Below are 21282 nucleotides of genomic sequence, written 5' to 3'. Positions count from 1 at the left end.
AACACTGTATATTATGGGATGCCACACACTGTAGACCTTCGTTCTCTAAACCAACATTACACAACCACACATGTGTAAAAGTGATAACGTGAAATCTGAAATTGTGAAGTCAGTTTACTGGCTTCATTGTGTACAGCCCCATTATACCACATCCTTCCTGTCTGCTCATGCATCCTGCTTCCTACACTTTCTTTTTTTTTCTTTCTTTTTTATATAAAAATAAAACCTTTAAGAATTATTCTTTTTAAAAACATATTCACACTGAAATGCAACACATTATAACAGTATACAGATCTACATCTACAATCTGGAAATATGCTGTCTAGTTTTCATCAAATATCTGTCTCCCCCTGCTGTAGGAAATAGAGTAATGTAAGTGTAAATAATTATTATTTCTTTTAAAAGGTATTTATTACTTTTGTGACCATTTTGGTTATAGTGGGTATCCTGGCATGACATTTAACCAATGAACATTTTATTTTTTTAATAAATTATCAATACTAATTTTACCATCCTTCAGTTCGTTATGTTATCATTACAGTCTATTAGTCTCAAAATGACAGTCCATCTACAAATGAGAATTCTGTTATCATTTATTTAACTATTACTTGTTTCAAGTTATTATGGGTTTCTTTCTTTTGTTAAACACAAATGAAGATATTTTGAAGTAAGTTGGAAACCTGTAACCATTGACGTTCATAGTATTTGTTATTCATACTGTGGAAGTCAATGGTTTCAGGTTTTTAGCTTTCTTTCTAAATTTTCATTTTGGGTGAACTATCTTTTTAATGGAAAACAATTTAATAATATCCTTTAGTTTTTTTAATCTTTGGGTGTCTTCAGTTTAAGGCACTTATACGGTTAAATTCTAGAGAGATACTGGGAGGTCAGTTTGACCCAATAAGCGAATTGTTAAACTGTGCACATTTTATGAGGCAAAAAAACAAATCTGGTTACACGGCATATAGCTGATACATTTTTCTTTTAATTAGAATATAAAAAATATTTTTTTCTTGCTTCCTTTTATTTTAATGACCTGCACAAAACATACCTATACTGAAGTAAACTCCAGCAAGAACAGAACCTTTTAGCTGAAAGCGGACATTTTTTATTACAAAATCTAAATTTTAAAATCTATTAATAGATTAATTTTCACCCTTCTCTGCAAAATAGTGGAACTCATCTACATCCATTATTATTTATCAGTTAATATTTAGTTTTTAATCACTTTTTAGGTTTATCTTTCTTCAGAAACAAACATTCAGAAAAAGCTGGTAAGTTTCTGAAATGCGTTTGATTTTACACGAATGACCCAACAACAACAAAAATACTAATATTTAGCAACATTATTTAAAATATAATACACTATTAAAATCCCCAAATTCTGTTTATTATAATTATAATATTATAGCTCTGCTGTTGGTAAGATTTAAAACTAAATAATTTGCTTTTATTGTAATTTGTTGCACAGTATGCAGTTACAGCTACATCTGAAATCTTCAGCAATCTCATAAACAGCACAATGTGGAAATTTAGAGCCAAAATGAGAACAGTTCACTTGGCATGGGCCGGTATACAACCACAATCAGGAGATCAATATAAGAGAGATACAAAATAGGGAAAATAAAAGCTGCATCAACTGCAGAAATAAAAAAGACTAACAAAACAAAGAAAGGGGTGAGTAAATTACAACTGTGTACGACAATAAATAAATTAAGAGCATTACAGGAAAGCTATCTAAATCAAATCAGAGTCAATACCATAGGTCAATACACAACAGTTCTTAATATAGTACCAACACATGTTTTGTTGTTACACATATGGAAAGATTTGAGTAGTGAGTCAACTTTAATAAGAAAACGTTGAAAAGTAGGGATTGAAGCCATGCATTTTTGTTTATGTAGATATAAAAAAAGTCCAAACAAGATTAAAAAAAAGTTGAAGATAAATTCTTTAGATTTATGTGCAGATTTTGAGTAATGACAAATATTTTTCTTTAAACTAAAATATTGTTCAAAGGTAGAAGGGGTGTTTCAAATTATGATACAAGTCGAACTAAAATTTCTGAACAAATTCACACATACAAAATAAATGTATTAAAGTTTCATCATCCTTACAACAAAATGTACAATTACTCAGAATATCAACATATTTGGAAATAAATGCGTTAGCTGAATATATTTTATGCAATATTTCACATGGGATTTCTTTAGTTTTATTAGGAAGAAAATATCAACAACCAAGCTTTTCTCCAGTCTATATTGCAACCCAATGGAATCTGCCTCGCGGAACAATAAGATTTCCTTGCTGAAGAATAAGATGAATACGTTACGTTTATTATACATTTTTTTATTTACGTTTCTATTACATCACAACCTGAAATCCTTATTACATGACAACCTAAAAATTACACCTGTCTTCTAAAATGTCGGTGTTATAATCATAAGGTTATTGCACCGATGGTAAATGCAGCATCTTGCTGATAATAATCAGCCGCTGGATGATGGAAACTCAGCCAAGTTACCAAACTCCCTAGAGGATTTCATCGCATAAGTTACTGTTCAAAAGACTAGCTGGTGTCAACTTAAACGTCAGCTGAAGCTAAAATGTTGTACCTTTAAACACAAGCCGATTCGTTAAACACAATCTCATCAGAATCGTACCTACTTAGCTTTAGCATTCATAACATGTTAACTCAAACAAACGATTCTTAAAGTTTGAACGATCTTACCCTGGGTTTCTCGCGCCGTCTTGACGATATCATCAATACGTTTTTCCATCCACTTTCATATAACGAGCTATAAATCTCCACCAGTAGAAAGTAAATCACAGACGCAGACTGATGATTTTACGCCAGTTTTAGTTTCTATGGTTACCTGAAACAGAGGCACGTGCGTGAAACAGCCATTGGTTTATTAGTTGTGTCCACACACAAAAAAAGTGTCCACTAACAAACATTTGAGCGAATGCTGATATAACAGAGCAAGCGTTTTCAACCATCACTTTTGTGATTTAAAAAGCTAACTTAAACCTTGATTGTTCCTTTTTTATTAGTGGTCTTTGTCTCCCCCTGCTGTCCCAAACATTTATCAGTTTTTTCTTCGGTTAAAAATTAAAGACTGATGGACAAGTCAATAATAGCAACAAATAATACCTTGACTCCAAGTTGATCAGTTGTAAAAGTGGCAGAAGGTCATCTGTTGAACTGCATCACAATCATCACAAATACTGCTACTTGAACCCGCAAGGACACAAGATTCTCATAGAAATCAGTCAAGTTTGGTGAAGGAAAAATCATGGTTTGAGGTTACATTCAGTATGGGGGCATGCAAGAGATCTGCAAAGTGGATGGCATCAACAGTATCAAGATATTTGTGCTGCCCATTTCATTACAAACCACAGGAGAGAGCAAATTCTTCAGCAGGATAGTGCTCCTTCTCATACTTCAGCCTCCACATCAAAGTTACTGAAAGCAAATGTCAAGAGGCTCCAGGATTGGCCAGCCCAGTCACCAGATATGAACATTATAGAGTATGTCTGGGGTAAGATGGAGGCATTGAAATTAATCCAAAGAATCTTGATGGACTCTAGGAGTCCTGCAAGAATGCTTTATTTGCCATTCCAGATGACTTTATTATAGTTAGTTGAGTCACTGCCGAGATGTATGGATGCAGTCCTCCAAGATCATGGGAGTCATGCTCAGCATTCATTCTTTTACCACTGCACTATGACTTTATATTCTATACTGTATATTATTTCTGTTAAGTGACAGTACTTTTGACTAAGCTAAGTCAGACCTTACTGTCCTAATTAAATAATAAAAAATCAGGGAATGATCACATTTTATTTTGGTAAAATAAGCGTTATCTAGAGGCCTTTGCCTTTCATCTAAGCCACTTCTTGTACCAAATAATCAACTAGATGTCAAGTTATTATTTGTTGTTCCTAACACTTGCATAGGCCACAAGACTTTTGTCAGGTAGTGTAGATATTTTGAAGATAGCAAAAAACATTTAACTATGTAGTTCCATATGAAAAAGAAAACATGATGGAGGTCAATAGTTACAGGTTTCCAACATTCTTCAAAAAAACTTTTTTTGTGATCAACAGAAGAAAGAAGTGCAAAAATATTTAAAACAAAGTTGGAGTAAATGATGACAGGATTAAAATGATTGGTAAATTATCCGTTTGAAATCAGAGGTTTAAATCAAAATCGTACAGTTATTTAAGTAAATCACATGTGACAAATGCTTCGCTGTTGTACGTTTGTTTATTAATACAAAAAATGAAACAAATATTTGCACAATAACAACCATATAGAGTAACAAAATTTAAAAATATATATAAATTTGTCAATAATTATAAACCTTATCAGCTTCCAATGTAGCGTTTTGCAGAAATACAGCATTGATAGCACATCAGGCTCACTGCATATTGAAGACAATATTGGCAATCTGACATGCTAGTTACATGATAAATGTTGACCACACCTGCAACAGAGTTTGAGTTATCAGCTGATTTGAATTATATTTCATACAGTTCAAAAGAAAGTCACAGTTCAAATCATCTAAAAACAAACAATTTACAAAAGAATATACACAAAAGTGATTACAGAGGATCCACTCACCCAGAAAAAGTTTGTTCAAGCATTTCTAAGCACCTTTCAATAGTACTTCTCTTTATCTTTTCCTCCATTGCTCATACATGCAGAGCTTATTTTTTCCTTGTATGCTTTTTTTTTTTTAATAATTCATAAATACGTGTCTAGATACACATCCAATGTTTTACTTGTCTAAACGGTCATTTTTCTGTTTGTACATAATTTCTCAGTGCTGCATTCAATGTAGATATATTTGCAAATACACATTAGCTTCCAAATAGTGCTATTTTATTTTCACACAAGTTTTAATTTAACGTTATCTTTTTATTATCACAAAATTCATGTAGATATTTCGATTTTCACACCGCAACACAACCTACTGATGTTTCAAGGGATATAACTCCACTTGGCACATACACACACACATACATATTTGGGCACCTTTGCTATTACATAACATAAATTACATGGATTTTGACAAAAGGGTGTACCGGTACTTAAAACGTTAATTTCTTATCGCCCGTTTATTTTTTAATTGTAAAACAGAACAAATTGAAAGCTATGAAAGCTCATTGCTCACAAGTTTTGTGCTAGGTTTCTGTTTACCATCAACTTTTTTAGAATATTCTGTGAAATTTAGAAAGTCCACACTTAAAAAAAAATATATTTGGTGTTTGTTTAAAGTACTTATTCAAAATGAGCTAAAACAACACAATTCTTAAGGTTTGGGACAACTTAATGGGGTATATGCACACAGACTTTTCAGCCCAGCCAACCTCAACACTTCTGGTGAACTGTCTCTTCATTATAAAATTGCCACATTTAATGAAGTTTTACAAACTAATTTTGAGAGGAGCACGTGATATGATTGACTGCAGCTGGCCACTCATCTACACTCATTAGCTAGCCAATCAGATCGATCCAAACTCACTATAAGTAACCTAGCAAAGAACTACTCCCTTATCTTCATTTTCCCGAAGTAACCCCCCATCCACCCCTTCTCCTCCTTTCCTCTTTTGCCAAGGGGGGCTCTCCAGAACACCTGATCTCGTACTCCCCTCACATGCTCTATGGACTTGGCGGGAGCCCTGGGCTCAACTATTTCCGAGCTCAGGGTTCTCTCCCGTGACAGCATGCCAAACCTGCTAACTTGCTAACAAGTTGTCAAACAGTATCTAAGTGTGAACTCATGAAGAGTCTTATTTCTTAAAAAAAAACAGTGATCTTCCCTGCCTGATGCATACAATGTAAAGTGGGTCTCAGATCGGACAAGCAGTACTGCATTACATTCCATTCTCCCCCGCCATGTCTTTACAACAACTAAAAGAATGCTTAAGTCTATTTAACTGAGTGTATTGTAACTACAGTGCAACATCGAAGTTGTAAAAGGAACTTTATGAAATTGAAAATAGTCACATTAAGCTTTTACCAGAAGTTTATGATTGGCTGAAAAACACTAGCTGTGCATGTAGCTCATTGTTTTATGTTCAATCCACAAGTTAAGTTAATTCCTTCATGGTGTCCCAACACAAACCAATTGTGTGAAACTTAGCATTTTTTTACAGCGTATGCACTTGTTCCAAACAATTCTTTCATGTTGTCCCAATATAAATCGGTTAAATTAACTTAAAAATTAACTGTTTTTACAATTTTAAGTGGATTTAACATAAAACAATTAAGTTGTTCCCAAAACACTCAAGAATTGTGTTGACAGCTCATTTTACTTTAAATAAGTCATTTGAACAAGCAGCAAAAATCTTTTTTGAGTGCATTGGGTTTGGACTGACTAAAATATTGCAGTGAAGAGTAAAACAATGGCAGTGGGTAATCGAGAAATTTTCAGCTTCATCGTGTAGTTGTTTCAGTGATAAATATGCAAATACATAAAACACAAAGATATCAAAAAGATATGTACAGGTTGCATATCCTGTCAAAGTCAATTTTTTAGCTAGATGTCTCTTTTGTAAGTTAATCTGTGTTAACAGATGGTTTTTACAATTCAGTCCCTCCAGTATTTGGCGAATACAATGATTTTTGACATCAAGAAAATAACAGTTTTACAAGATTTGTGTATTTTCACAGAAAAACAGAGGAATTTAAGTAAACAATGCCATATGTTTTGAGAAAAGCTACTGTCAAAAATCTGTAATTTTAGAATGCAAATGTCAAGAGGAACTGAATTTTCATCTACATTCAGTTTGAGAGAGAGAAAAAAAAAATCAGGGATATGCATCAGTTTTCCATAAAACAAAACAAAGTTTTCAAATGAAAATGTTCCTATATAACCATAACTGTGATACATTCGTAAACTTGCAGTTGTCATATGTGTGAATAGTTAAAACACTGTAATCATGTCAGTAAATGTGAGTTGTTAAAAAGTTTCAAATTGAAGATACAATTCCTGAAAAAATGTACACCTGTTTATCACTGTTAAAATGTTTTAAGGTTAACACAGTTATGTAGGCAGTAATGAGCACCTTGTGACTAACACTGACTTTAGAATTACTAGTATTGGTGGAGAATTAGACACCATTGTGATTAAAGTAGAAATTAACTGAAGCAAATATCCTGCCAGAAAGAAAGTTTCTCTGTCTGCAGTTTGGAAGCAACTGTTTCTGCCCAAGTCATCTAGAAGAGCCTGGGAAATAGCACCTACTCACTAGAAACGCATACCAATACTTTATTTCATATTTTAAACATATGTGGAATGACCATCAGAGTGGTCACATTAAAAACGGCAGATAGTTTACATATAGCAGCCAATAAAAACAACCACTAATGAGGCATCTATGTATATACATGTATGACGACAAAACATATGAATTAGTGCTCCAACTAAAATATAAAATGATCTCTCTTACCCTGTTTTCACATCCTGGAAATTTCCAAGTTTATTCCACTCTGGTAAATACTGTGTTGGTAACACAAATAGACACACTATTTGGGGCTCATAAAGAAATTGCTCACCCAAAAATAAAACAAATTGCTGATTATTTTCTCACAGTCACGGACAAATTTTTATGAAAAACTAAAAAATGCACACATTGGTTGAGTTTTGCAGTCCAGTTTTAGGTTATGACATCTTACAAGGAAGGTTGGATACTAAAACCCAGCGCTAATATAAATATATAGGAATGCAGATTTCTGTGTTTCAGTTTGATGCCATTTAAATGCCTGGGCTATTGATTGAAATATCATGCGCAGGAAGTATGAAATGTGCTTTTTTATTAAGAACTCAATAAACTAGATTTTCAATTATTAATCATAATGAATATAATTTTAATATGTTATTAAACCTGCTCACTGCATGAGCACAACTCAATTGTTCTAACTATGCATTTGACGTATGAGCAGCTCGCACATGTGCTCTGAATCCTTTTTGCATTGCTTAGTTTGTCCACAAGATGTCAGCACTGCATCAGACTGTTGTTTGTGGTTTTGTGTTTGAAACATCTCATGATAGGTCAGAACATTACATTAGTGAGGAGAGATGTCATGGTTTTTGCCAGAGAATGCAAATATGGGTATATTTCGGACAAGTAATCGGTAGAATTTGAAGCTGGTTTGTAGAAAACAGACTAGTGTGCTGTCATTAATACTGTTTCTGTTATTGTGCATTAAATGATTGTAGTTGTGTTATGTGGCTGATTGTTTTATGTAAACTTGTTGATTATTGTATTTATATTCACTTATACTAAAAGGTTTTAACATATTGTTGTTAAACATAACAATTGTGTGGCAGAAGTGTGTGAATATAGCCAGCCTCCAATGGTAAAAAGTAATTAATTATATTTTTTATAATCACACTTTATAAAAACTGCCTGCAGAAACACTTTGATTGACATTCTTCCTTAGTACATGTCATCAGAGGGGGAAAGCCCTGCCCATTAGTGATGATCTCTCCCTCATTAGCATAAACAGCCCAGAGTGAGAAGCAGCCATCCACCATTCAAGCATTTTGAGTTTTAAAATGCACAAATGAGCACTGTTGTCTCCATAGACTGCCTTCTTCTGAGCCATTTCTTTTGACATTTTCAGTTTTTCACAGAGATAGCATTCTTCCTGTTTTTAAATCTGCCGCTATGCTAAAGCATAAGCGTTTGTAGCTCCGTCCTCTTTTTAAAATAAGGCTGGTAGCACAATCTCATTTGCATTTACAGCAACAGTCATTGAAAGATTGATACAGTGAGTAAATAATCAGGAAGGTTTCATTTTTGTGTAAACTTCCAATGAACATGTGTCTTCAATACAACTTTAAACATTGTTTGCTCATATATATATATGACCAAACCATGAAATAGAAACCGTGAAATAAAAATGTTGTATTATGGAAATAAAAAAAACAAAGCCTAAATAAAAGTGCAAATAACTTCTAAGCCGCACCATTGCAACAATAAAAAAACAAAAAGTGCATTTAATAATGTAAACTGATAAACAAAGAGGCAAAATGGAACATTATCAGAAAACAACCTGCAGGGGGCCGATCTGTGTCTTTGCACCCAAATTTCACGATCTGAAGACGTGCACGGCTCGAACCACATACTGGCGGCAGATGGGACACTCGTTCATTCGTTTTCCACACTTGCTGCATGTGACCATGTGTCCACACTCCAGCAACACGCAGTCAATTGGAGAGTCCATGCAGATCTTACACAGGTTCTCCTCCTGTCCGCTGGGCTCCGCAGGATCAGCTGGAGGAATGGTGACAGATTCAGCATATGCGACAAGTTTATCATTTTAAAATAGTTCTAACTACAGCTTTTCACAATAATAGTGATAAAACATACCTGCTTCTGTATTTGTATTTGAAACTAAAAGTAAAAGAAAGAGCAAGGATGTCAGTTCCAGTAAATTTCAAGTATAACAGCAAACAGATACTGCAGCAATTTAGGCTACATTTCTACCTTGTAAAACTACAGTGTACTGAATGTGTTGTGTAATGTATTTACTTTTATTTTCATATTATGGACACTTCAAACTTTTAATATATTGTTTAATTTAAATTCTTTTTTTATTACTAAAAAGTCCTACTATAATGTTTTAACTTAATAATGTAACTTATTCCAGTTTTCAGTGTCACATTAACCTTTAGAAAACCTTTTAAAAGGTTGAATCTCTCAGTTATTAGTGTTATTCTGGTACCTGCTGGCAATTTCAGTAATTATCTGACAAACTCTATTTAACTGACTTGGTGAGCCGTCCTAGAGTGACTGAAACCCTCCAGCAGCCGGTTCTCCAGATAAAGGTCAACGAGACAAACGTTTCAACCATTGCCATAGAAGTTGGTCATTTCAAATGTATAATTTCAAGAGTATTGCATCTTTATAATGTCACAAGACCCTTTCACACATACATACTTTTCTGGAAAATGTTCATTAACATGCATTTTTTTTACCAGTAAAGTTATTCTGGTTATTTTATAGATATTTACTGATATTATAGAGTGAAAGAAGCTACTGACTTATTCAAGTCTCCCCAAAATACTGGGTGCCCACTAGGGGTGTCGCTAGACTCCATTTACAAGGGCATGTGCCCCAGTAAAGATTGCCAGTGCCCCAGTAAATAATTTCAGACATTATTTACTTTAAATGCAAGTGTATTTATTAAGAGTGGTAATCTCAGAATAAAGACGTTATTCTCTATGTGCATCCAAACCAACGCTGGTGAAAGCCATGTAGTTTTATCAAAAAGCAAACTGCACGCAGAAAACCATACTCGTGCCCTACGCAGCGCTTCTGCTGAACTGACGTGCTACTCTGTTCCCGCTGAGAGTCCCGGTTGTTGATATGCACGTCGAAAAAGTACGCACCACTCTTGCACTGTGAAAACGTCATAAAAGAGGTGTCGGCATGCAGTGAGTTTTGCAAATTGACAAAACTAAAGTTTAAATATTATGATGACTATCCTAATTTGACAGCATGGCTCTTGATAGATTTTTTTACTATGAAGTAGAAAGCATGTATGATTAGTAAGAGAGGTAAAACTTAATAAATTCTTGACCATGTGTCAAGTCTAAGACAACAGATTCGATAAAACTTTTTTTTTGTATTCTATAGTATTTAATACTAATAAAATTAATATTTATGCAGATTTCTAAATGATCTTAGCATATCGCTTCAGTTGTGTCTTTACATTGTTTTCCAGTTATTTATTTAGAAGAATAATTGTATGATGATGATAATGGGCGAAGCAGTGACGCTGTAGGTAGTGCTGTCGCCTCACAGTAAAAAGATCGCTGGTTCGAGCCTCGGTTGGCGTTTCTGTGTGGAGCTTGCATGTTCTCCCTGCATTTGCGTGGGTTTCCTCTGGGTGCTCCGGTTACCCCCACAGTCCAAAGACGTGCGGTATAGGTAAATTGGGTAGGCTAAATTGTCCATAGTGTATGAGTGTGTGTGTGAATGTGTGTGTAGATGTTTCCCAGGGATGGGTTGCGGCTGGACGGGCATCCACTGCGCAAAAACTTGCTGGATGAGTTGGTGGTTCATTCCGCTGTGGCGACCCCGGATTAATAAAAGGACTAAGCTGACAAGAAAATGAATGAATGAATGATGATAATAATAATAATACATTTATTTATAATTACTTATTTTTTTGTATTATTAATCAAAAGACTAATAAATATACAGTGTGGGTTTGAGGGTGCCGTGCCCCAGTAGAGCTTTATGTCTAGGAACGCCCCTAGTGTCCACCAAAGACAAATGCATGAAATGAAAGCATAATGCAGTTTTAACAATTGACTTTCATAATATCTGTTTGTGAGGGCGTTCATGCAGACAAACATACCCAAGTTGTGAAGGTCTTTCTGATCATTAAAGAGGTGGGTGACCTTCTCCATTAGTTCCCATTTCTCACAGCAGCCTTGATAGTTCACAAAGTTGCGTGCCAGGATCTCCTTTAGCTGCCGCACACTGAGGCCTTCGATGTCCTCCACGCTGCTCAGATCTGACAGAGAGGCTCTTCTGCTGTGCACCAGCGTCTCCTCACTGTCTGTCGACTGCATCAAGCACAGTTATAATAAATGATATTACATAATAGCATTAGAAAATGCAACGATCAATTCAGATTCAATTCAATTTGATTCTGAGTCACAAGCTCACCACTCAATTGAATCTGATTCAATTTGATTTCAGCAATAAAAGATTGAATACAAATGCTATTGATATTTCTAAAAATGATCAGTGAATACTCTATGCAGTACAGGCTTACTGGAAATATGTGCCTCAGCCTCATTTCTGCAAAACAAAAAACATGTTGTTTCGGGAATGTTAAAGATGAAAAATCCACTAAAGAGCACTGTCTACATTTTTGCAAATGTAAAAAAATTTGAGTTGTACATTTTGTTGAACGTTTCAGATACATGTCCTTCTAGTACATATCCATGAGAAGGTGGAGCTTATTCAGATCACAGACCTGAACCTTTCCTTAAACCCAACCAATAGCATTTTATTAAATTTAGCTTGATTTTAAATAACATTTACCTCTTTGGTGTTGTGAAAAGAGCTGCATGAAAATAATCATTTTTGTCAATATGTCCCATTAAATATCATTATTGTGAAAAAGAACCACATTTCTTTATATTACTGCCCTGCAGAATTTATTTTTTTACATTGAAACTGAAGACAAATTAATTTTAAAGTATGTTTTTGAGGTTTCACAAAAATGTAGGCCTAAGCACGTATTTTAAATGAGGCTGTGTTCATATATTTCAGGTGCATGTTTGTATTTAAGGTCCCATGAAATTAAAAAAAACATTTAGTTAGAATTATTTAGATAGTTTTTAGTTTGTTAAGACTAATTAATAGCTGGTGTGCTCAAAAACAGTCACAAAATTCAGATATACAGATATAGAGCAAACGAACTCTACATATGTTAATAAAGCTAACTATTCAGACCAGAGCAATGCTTTTGTTCTTTTATTATTTGATTAAAAGTAACAGCATAAAATGTGAGTTATTAGGGTCTGCTGTCACTTTAACATATTATATACTGATAATGTCTCCTAGCTGCCTTCACATTAGATGCCATTATCAGTTTACATGAATACTCAGCAAAAAGTGGATTTCATCACATAATTCTTTATTTGAAGGATCAAATTGCAATAAGCCAGAAAAAGTGAATCTTTCTTCACAAACCAACACTGAATCAACCACCACCAAATTATTAAAAAAAAAAAAAACAACTAATGAGAAAAGCTTTTTTTTGTCTAGCAATACTGTTGTTACATCATTTACATTTAGCAGACACTTTTGTAGGGTCAAAGAGGCATTCAGCAATTTTTGATTCAACAATTATACTAAGAGAATCCCACATTCTGTGACACAGAAATATCAACTGGCCCAGTCAGGACTCAAACCAGCGAACTTCCTGCTGTGAGGCGACAGCGATATCCACTGCACCACCGTGCTGCCCCAATTCAGGCTCAGTTATGGATTTTTAACTTGGCTGAGACTTGCTTTTGCTTGGCCCAGATTTGGCCTGTGTTTAGCCCTTGCAAACACAGCCCTTGTTTAGCCCAAGCAAAAGTTGATTGTGTGGGCCAGAGCTGGGCCAGAGATATTTTGCTACAGTATGTGGGATGTTCACCCCGTGTTCGCTTGGGTTTCCTCCAGGTGCTCCGATTTACCCTAAAAGTCCAAAGACATGCGCTATAGGTGAATTGGATAAGCTTAATTTTCCGTAGTGTATGTGTGTGAATGCAAGAGTTTATGGGTGTTTCCCAGTAATGGGTTGCAGATGGAAGGGAACATATGCTAGATAATCTGGCGGTTCATTCCGTTGTGGCAGCCCCTGATTAATAAAGGGGATAAGCTGAAAAGAAAACGAATGAATAAATGAATGAATTGAATGAGCCTGAACTGGGCCATATATGTCACGACTGCAATGAAATTGATAAACCCACGAATCATTGTGCTTTAGGCATGCTATGGGCGTGCTTTTTCTCAAAGCGACTTGATTGGTAGAATTTTTTTTCTTTATTTGAAAATAATAATTTATTTTAAATGTGGGTCACGATAGACCAAACTTACAAGGCCCACATATCATTTACTAACATCTGGGCCAAAAACTACATTTTACATCTTGCCCAAGCATTGTGTGCCGCCTTAAAAACGGTGCTACTTCTGCCAAACCAGGGCCATGTTAGGCCCACGTGATGTATGCCAGTGCTGGATGAATGCCTGCTCTGCCAGATTTATGCCAAATCTGAGCTGGGCGGTGGGGGTTGTGGGGGGTGGGGGGGTGGGGGGTATTATATATGGAGAAGAGGTGGTTTGTCAATCTCATTCACCTTTTTAGAAAGATATATAGAGTGATTGTAAGAAAGTGTCTGATGCAAGTGATGCAAGTGTCAAAGCATCAGAGAGATTAATGAGTGTGTTTTCTACAGGTGGTTTTGCCAAGCCCAATAACCTGTGTGAGGCACACTCAGAATATTAGTAACATTCATACCTCTTCCTCATCATCTTCATCCTCTTCCTCACCCTCTTCTTCTCCTTCTCCATCTACAGCTCCATCCCCTCCTTCTACCTCTTCTTCTTCTTCTTCCTCTTCCTCCTCCTCTTCTTCCTCTTCATCTTCCTCCTCCTCGTCTTCATCCTCTTCCTCTGTGAGGGCTTCAGATTCAGCTAGAGGAGGCTGTGACGGCTGTGAGCGGGACTGTGCGCCACCACCGCTGCTGCCTCTGGGAGCCTGTTGATCCAGCACCAGCTCCACCAGCTCCTCCTTCTCTCTGCACATCTGCGTGGGGGTTTGGTGCAGATGGAGATAGTCGCGCAGGTCCTTCACCTTCAGCCTCATCAAGTCTGCCCGCTCAAAGAAGGTGCAGTGAAGCCGCTGACAGGTGAAGCACATCCGCGGATGGAGATCAGCCTGCACCGAGCAGCGGCCGCAGAAGCTGTTCTTGCAGTCCACGCAGACATGCTATACGATAAACAAAAATGGACACATCTGTGAGAACAATGGAATAAAATAATAAAAAAAAAATTTCTGGGCTTTTTGGGTTAATAGATATGGATGTTTTTTATTTACATTGTACACTGAAATAAAATTAATAATTGGATTTACAAAATGTTTTAAGGTAAGATGTTGCAAACAAATTATATGGGCTGAATTTAAACAAACAAATAAAGTTGAACATTACTAAATTTTATCTCTTTAAATTCAGCCAATGCAAATTGTTTGCTACAGTTTTGCAATTTTCTTTTTTTCAGTGAATATATGTACAGTTAAAGGCAAAATGACTCTCGCCCTTCTGTAAAACTGTAATTGTAAGTGATGTTTATCAGACGAAGGAATTGCCCACAGTAATTCCTACAATATTTTTTTTTTTGAAGAAAGTCCCTTGACTTTAACTGTACATTTATATACCGTACATATACAAAAACATTTCACAATTTGAATTTTTTTCCTGTTGTGAATTGTGAGATAAATCAGCAATCAACAATAAAAAAAAAAGATTTGAGATATGAAAAAAAAAAAAGAAAAAAGTTAGAATTGTCGGCAGATGTCAGTTGTCATAGTTAATTCTGTAGGAAACTCAGATAAAAACTCAGAATTCAAAGAAAAACTGAAATAAAAACCATCAGTCAAAATTGTCATATAAATTTCAAATTGACAAATAAAGAGAAATGAAAAGTTTTTAATAAGTTAAAAGAAAATAGAAGCGAGATGTAAACTCAAAATTCTAAGATTTTTTTAAAATGAAGTTTCACAAACTAATTTCAAAAGGAGCACAAGATATGATTGATCATGGCTGGTCTCTCATCTGTAATCCTTAGTAAGCCAACTGGATTATTCCAAACTATAGGTAGCCCATCCAGCCTTATCTTCATTTTTTAAAGAATCCCCTCATCCACCCCATCTGCCCATTTTTTCCTTTACCACAGGGAGCTCTTAAGAATGATCTTGTAACCTTTTACATACTCATTGACCAGGCGGAAGCCCTGACCGCAATTATCTCTGAACTCAGGGTTTTCTCCCGGAACAGCATGCCAAACCTGCTAATAGTGTCAAGCAATATCTAAGTGTGAACTCTTGAAAGCATTTTAATTCTTCGGTAGAAAAAAGAAGTGAAAAGAAAACAGAATTCAGACAAAAAAACTCAAATTATTCTAATATTTTTAGAGCTGAACAAAAAGTAATGCAGATATAAAACAGAGAACTGAGAGGGGAAAGAATTGCAATGTAAACTTGCAACGGCAAGAGAAAAGTAAGAACTGTTAGAGAAAGTTGGAATTAACTTGTTAGTATACAGCTTTTATTTTTGATTCTGTGGTAAACACAAAATAAAACAGAACTGTGAGATTAAAAATTCACAACTATCTTTTCTTTTTTTGTTAATATGACAGAAACAATCTTCCACAAACAGCAGAGTCAATCTTAGCAAACGTACCGTTCTTACAGTGTCAAACTGGCCTCCGCAGGCCTTGCACAAGTGTTCAGGTGGTGCTGGAAGGGGGCTGGAGCCCGAGTTCGTGTAGGCCTGGTGCCATGAGCTGCCGTTTTCTTCCACGGTGGCGGTGATTTCCACACAGAGCAAATAGCTATAACAGAAGCTCTGCACAACCCATCCTGCCCAGACAACACAATTATTCTAAATTAGTCTGGATTACTGTATCTGAGCCATTTCCCTTTGCTATTAAAAGGATAACTCGCTTTTTCCAACAAAAGAAGTGTAAAGTGATCATTTTAAGCCCAATCAAGTCATATAATGGCTAAAGAAACACTTTAATATGGACTAGTCAGTGTAAATAGTACAACAACAGCAGAATAAATGACAAATGAAGTTTAATATTAAAAGGTTTAAGCTTCGATCACACTAGAGTTTGATAATGCAAAATTCTGTTTTGCTGCGCTGCGAAAAAGGGCAAGAAACAAGATTATTAGGCATTAAAAAAGCGAATGATTGCTCCATGTTTTAAATCTCTGTCCAGAGAGGTCATGTTTTGATCCCTGGTTGGTCTCACACAGTCAAGTGATGCGATTTCGCACTTTCAACTTTGTACCGCAGCAACCTGCGAAACTTAACGCATGACCCCGCGTTTCCGGTCTGACGCAAGGGTTTTTTCACGCTCTCCCCGGTTTCCTCCCACCGTCCAAATATGCTCTTATTTTAGATAAAACAAGCCTAAATCTTTTTTCTTGTCTTACTTTTAGGAAGTTCACCCTGGCCTTAGCAGCAGGGGAGTTTAAGATCGACCTGAGCTCAATTTCCCCTCGCACTCCGAAAGGGGGGAGCCCTAGGCCCTAGGATCCCTTGAGCTCAGGGCTCTCTCCTTGGACAGCATGCCAAACAAGCTACGTAAATCATGAGCTAAGTGTGAATTCTTGAAATATTTGTCAGCGCAATAGTCTAGAGCAGGGGTCACCAATCTCGGTCCTGGAGGACCGGTGTCCCTGCAGGGTTTAGCTCCAACTTGCTTAAAAACACCTGCCTGGGTGTTTCAAGTAAACCTAGTAAGACCTTGATTAGCGTGTTTAGGTGTGTTTGATTAGGGTTAGAGCTAAAACCTGCAGCACACCGGCCCTCCAGGAACAAGTTTGGTTACCACTGGTCTAGTGGTTAGCACGCCGATATATGGTGCAGTAACACGTCAACGCGTCCCGAGTTTGAATCCCTGCTCGAAGACATTTCCCAACCTTACTTCCCCCCTCTATCTCGCACTTCGCTTCCTGTCGTATCTTATAAAGACAAAAAGGCCAAATCTTTAATAAATAAATGACAAAGATACATCAGTACTAGAAAAACCATGTCAGTGCACATAAAATCTTCATTTTATGGTCATTCTAACTTATTTTTTTAAAAAGTCTACAATGTTGTACTCTGGTTAAACTTTTAAACAGAATTATGAACAGGCTATAACTCCGTAAAAATAACCCTGTAAATTTGCAGTTTTCCCTATTTTGTAATTCATGATATTATTTTGGGTGACATGGTGGCTCATTAGTTAGCATTGTTGCCTAACAGCAAAAAGGTTGCAAAAAGGTTTGAGTCCCAGTTGGATGAGTCAACATTTCTGTGTGGAGTTTGTTCTCCCTGTGCTTGCGTGGGTTTTCTCCGAGTGCTCTGGTTTCCCTCACAGTCCAAAGACATGTGGTACAGGTGAATTGGTTAGGCTAAATTGGCATTAGTGTATGAGTGTGTGTGTGAATGAGTGTGTATGGGTGTTTCTCAGTACTAGGCTGCGGCTGGAAGGGCATTTGCTGCGTAAAACATATTTTCCTTTAGCTCAGTCCCTTTATTCATCAGGGGTCGCCACAGCAGAATGAACCACCAACTTATCCAGCATTAGTTTTACAAAGTGGATGCCCTTTTGGCTGCAACCCACTGGAAAACATCCATACGCTCTTACATTCACTCATACACTTCGGTCAATTAAGCTTATTTAATTCACCTATAGTGCAAGTCTTTGGACTTGAGGGGGAAACCGAGGCACCCGGAGAAAACCCACACCAACACGGAGAGATCATACAAACTACACACAGCAATACTAACTGAGCAGGGGCTCAAACCAGCGACCTTCTTACTGTGAGGTGACAGTGCTAACCACCGAGCGAGCCACGGAGTCGCTCCGTAGAAATTGTTAATTAACAGAGAGTTTTTTAATCACTATTTTAAATGCTATGTTATTTTTTATGTTTAAACTTTTACACTGTAGTGTAATTTATTATTTTAATAATTGTATGTGCTTTTTCATTTTTTGGTATTTTAAATCATAATTTATTTCAGCTTTAGTAATTTTCATATTTTAACAAGTAATTAAATATTTCATACCATATGTATATTGTATTATGTATTGTTATATATTTTCATATTTTCATTTAAAGCTTTATATCCTTTATGTTATATATATATATATATATATATATATATATATATATATATATATATATATATATATATATATATATATATATAAATAAAAATACAAACTGTACATAGCAATATTATTTTAAATAACCTAATCTGGATTTCAACAGCACGTGTGCTTATTAGGGTTATATATCATAATCAGACATGGACATAACATTTAAAATGGCCAGATCACTTTGGCCCAGCTCGTTTTCCAAAAGGTAGCAATGGTGAAGAGCTCTAGTTCTGGGTTTTCTATTGGGAATTATTATTGAGCTGCAATAATGCATCTAATATCTATGCATGCGAGAAGTCAGTGAGCTGTCTACCTAGACAACCTGGTGATGATGTGCGCTTGTGATGCTGTCTAGGTAGGCAGGTCTCTGGGTTTTGAGATAGAGCCGTCCAGTATCTTGCAGAATATAATTAAGCACACTGAAAGCATTATTAGAGGACTCACCTCAAATAGCCGTTGCCGAGTCCTATAATATCCATGATATCTGTGTTTAATGAGGACGCATAAAAGATAAAATACTATATGAACGAGCACGTCCTGTACTGTAATATAGGTGAAATCGCTCTGCAGTTCTCCCGATTTACGCAAAGATGTATGACGTCGGAACGTGTTCACGCGAGAAAAGCCGGCGCCTTCATAAACGAGGGGTTCTCTCGGTGTTGCCATATCCACTGATTTAAGTCCTTTTTTATTTTACATTTAGAAAAAAAACTCAAGTTACAAACTAGCACCATTGTTAAACATACAGCAGTACTTTATTTTTCTAAGAGGAAGCTGTTTGAATCTCTGATTGTGTGAGAAAACTAATTTAACAGAAGTTAAAAAATAAATAAATAATAATAATATATATTACAACAGTTTGAGAGAATCTTGAGGCATTTTAGCTGCCAAAATGATTGTAAAGAAACTTTCCAGTTATTTTAAAGGTTTGCTTCTAATTTACTCTCAATAAATTAACAGTGATTTTAAAGTGTGCTTCATGGTGATTCATAAAATGTAACAAGCGTCATTCACCATTTGAAGAATCAAAAACATATACAGGCAAAGCTAGATTACTCCTGTTTTTCCTTACAATATGGGAACAACCATTTTGTTTGGATGTACAGACTGATAATTTTGCTTCACAGATGCACAATGTACCATCAGGAGCCACATGCATTGCTGACCTGTTTTTGTTTTTGCTCTCAAAGGCATTGACTTTTAGTTTCAGCAAAAAATCTTGGTCAACATTTTACTGTAGAAAAAAGCTCACCTTCATTTTGAATGGCTACATGTGAGTAAATTACAAACAAAATGTCATTTTGGGGTAAACTTCCCATGACACCTTGCATTCGTTTTTTATTTATTTAATCAATTTTATTTTATTGTTTGAACATTTACTGTATAACAGAAAGATACATTTGATACACACCATTTACAAAATTACTCATTTGAATATTTACAATGGTGCCAATAAAGACCGAAAAAGAAGAAAAAACAAGAGGAAAGAAATCAAGAATATCAATAGGTTGTTTGCTGTCACCCTCACAGCAAGAATTAATATAAAATCTTGATAAAATAGAATAAGATTCTTTATAAAGTAAGCAGACATTAAAATTTGTATAAAAAACAAACAAAACATAAATAATTACTTTTGTAAAGTAATATTTGAGATAAATAATTTAACATCTTTCCAAAATGGGAACACATAGCTGCATGACCAAAATAAGTGAGGAAGATTTTCAGCGTTGTTCAAAAAATCTGATCCAAATCTTTTCTTTTAATAAGTTTTCAACAGGGTAAATGTTATGTACAAATTTAATAGATATTTCCTTTACCTTTTTAGTAAGAAAAAACTTTTGCTGTATGTACCACCATATCTATTATCCCAGTTTAAATGATCAAAAAGACTGTTTCATTGCGTTTATTTTAGAGGGGTTTGGCAACACAGCTTTTCTTCCCCTTTTGTGGTTTAGCGACTATAAGAGATATACTGCCATCCACTGGACTAATAAGATAAACATGCAGACAGTGTTCAACCTTTTTCTGAACTAGACAATGTTTTGAATTCAGGAGTGTCAAAAAAGAATATTTGATGGAATTACTCTTGTTTAAGTAAAAAAATTAATAAAATAAAATCTTATTTCAAATTGTCATTAATAAATAATAAAATAAATGAGTGAATATAAACTATTTGTTTTTAGAATTAGATTAGATTAGTGTTATTGAAAAAACTTAAACTTAAGCTTAAACCAGCCTAGGCTGGTTGACTGATTTTAGCAGGCTGATCAGACTGGTCTAAGAGGGGTATTGACCATTTCCAGCCTGGTCTTAGCTGGTCAGGCTGGAAAATGACCAGCCAAAACCAACTTGACCAGCCTAGTTTAAGCTGGACATAGCTGGTTTTCTCTGGGCTCCAAGTCTGGCTAGGCTGGTCAAGCTGGTTTTAGCTGGTCATCTCCCAGCCTGGAAAAAGCCAAAGTCCCTCTAAAACCAGGCTGCAGACATCTATATAATAAAATAAATAACATTTTACTCAAACCCATGCAAATCCAGAGAATCTGAGAATTTTTAAGCGAAGCGGTTTCTTGATTTTGGTTTATTTACGCATACCTGCATTTATCCATCATATATATATATATATATATATATATATATATATATATATATATATATATATATATATATATATATATATATATATATATATATATATATATATATATATACATTGTGCTCTAAATGGGATGGATTTATTGTGAGAAGTACATTAATGTAAACAATGCAAAATGCAATGTTTATATGTATCATTGATATGATTATAGTTTTTTTTAATGT

The 21282-nt window shown here is 35.3% G+C and overlaps 2 protein-coding genes across 5 annotated transcripts in view; both read right to left on the bottom strand.

The window, feature by feature from the left end:
- The window catches only part of dixdc1b (DIX domain containing 1b), a 50279-nt gene extending 47217 nt beyond the window's left edge, over window positions 1–3062 (bottom strand). For all 4 annotated transcript variants that reach the window (XM_073935388.1, XM_005161265.6, XM_073935389.1 and 1 more), the window contains exon 1: window positions 2732–3062. In XM_073935388.1, coding sequence (XP_073791489.1) covers window positions 2732–2764 — 33 coding nt within the window. In that variant the 5' untranslated portion in view covers window positions 2765–3062. The remainder of the gene's footprint in view (window positions 1–2731) is intronic.
- A 5727-nt stretch (window positions 3063–8789) lies between these two features.
- zgc:171740 lies at window positions 8790–18944 on the bottom strand. Its single transcript, NM_001109726.1, is given in 6 exon segments — window positions 8790–9291; window positions 9388–9411; window positions 11384–11594; window positions 14048–14518; window positions 15990–16168; window positions 18910–18944. Coding segments are annotated over 4 exon segments (822 nt in total). The 5' UTR covers window positions 14450–14518; window positions 15990–16168; window positions 18910–18944; the 3' UTR covers window positions 8790–9106.
- Window positions 18945–21282: the final 2338 nt, after the last annotated feature.

This window comes from Danio rerio, chromosome 21, assembly GCF_049306965.1.
Source record: "Danio rerio strain Tuebingen ecotype United States chromosome 21, GRCz12tu, whole genome shotgun sequence".
NCBI classification, from domain to species: Eukaryota; Metazoa; Chordata; class Actinopteri; order Cypriniformes; family Danionidae; genus Danio; species Danio rerio.
This window is presented reverse-complemented; position numbering and strand designations above follow the sequence as displayed.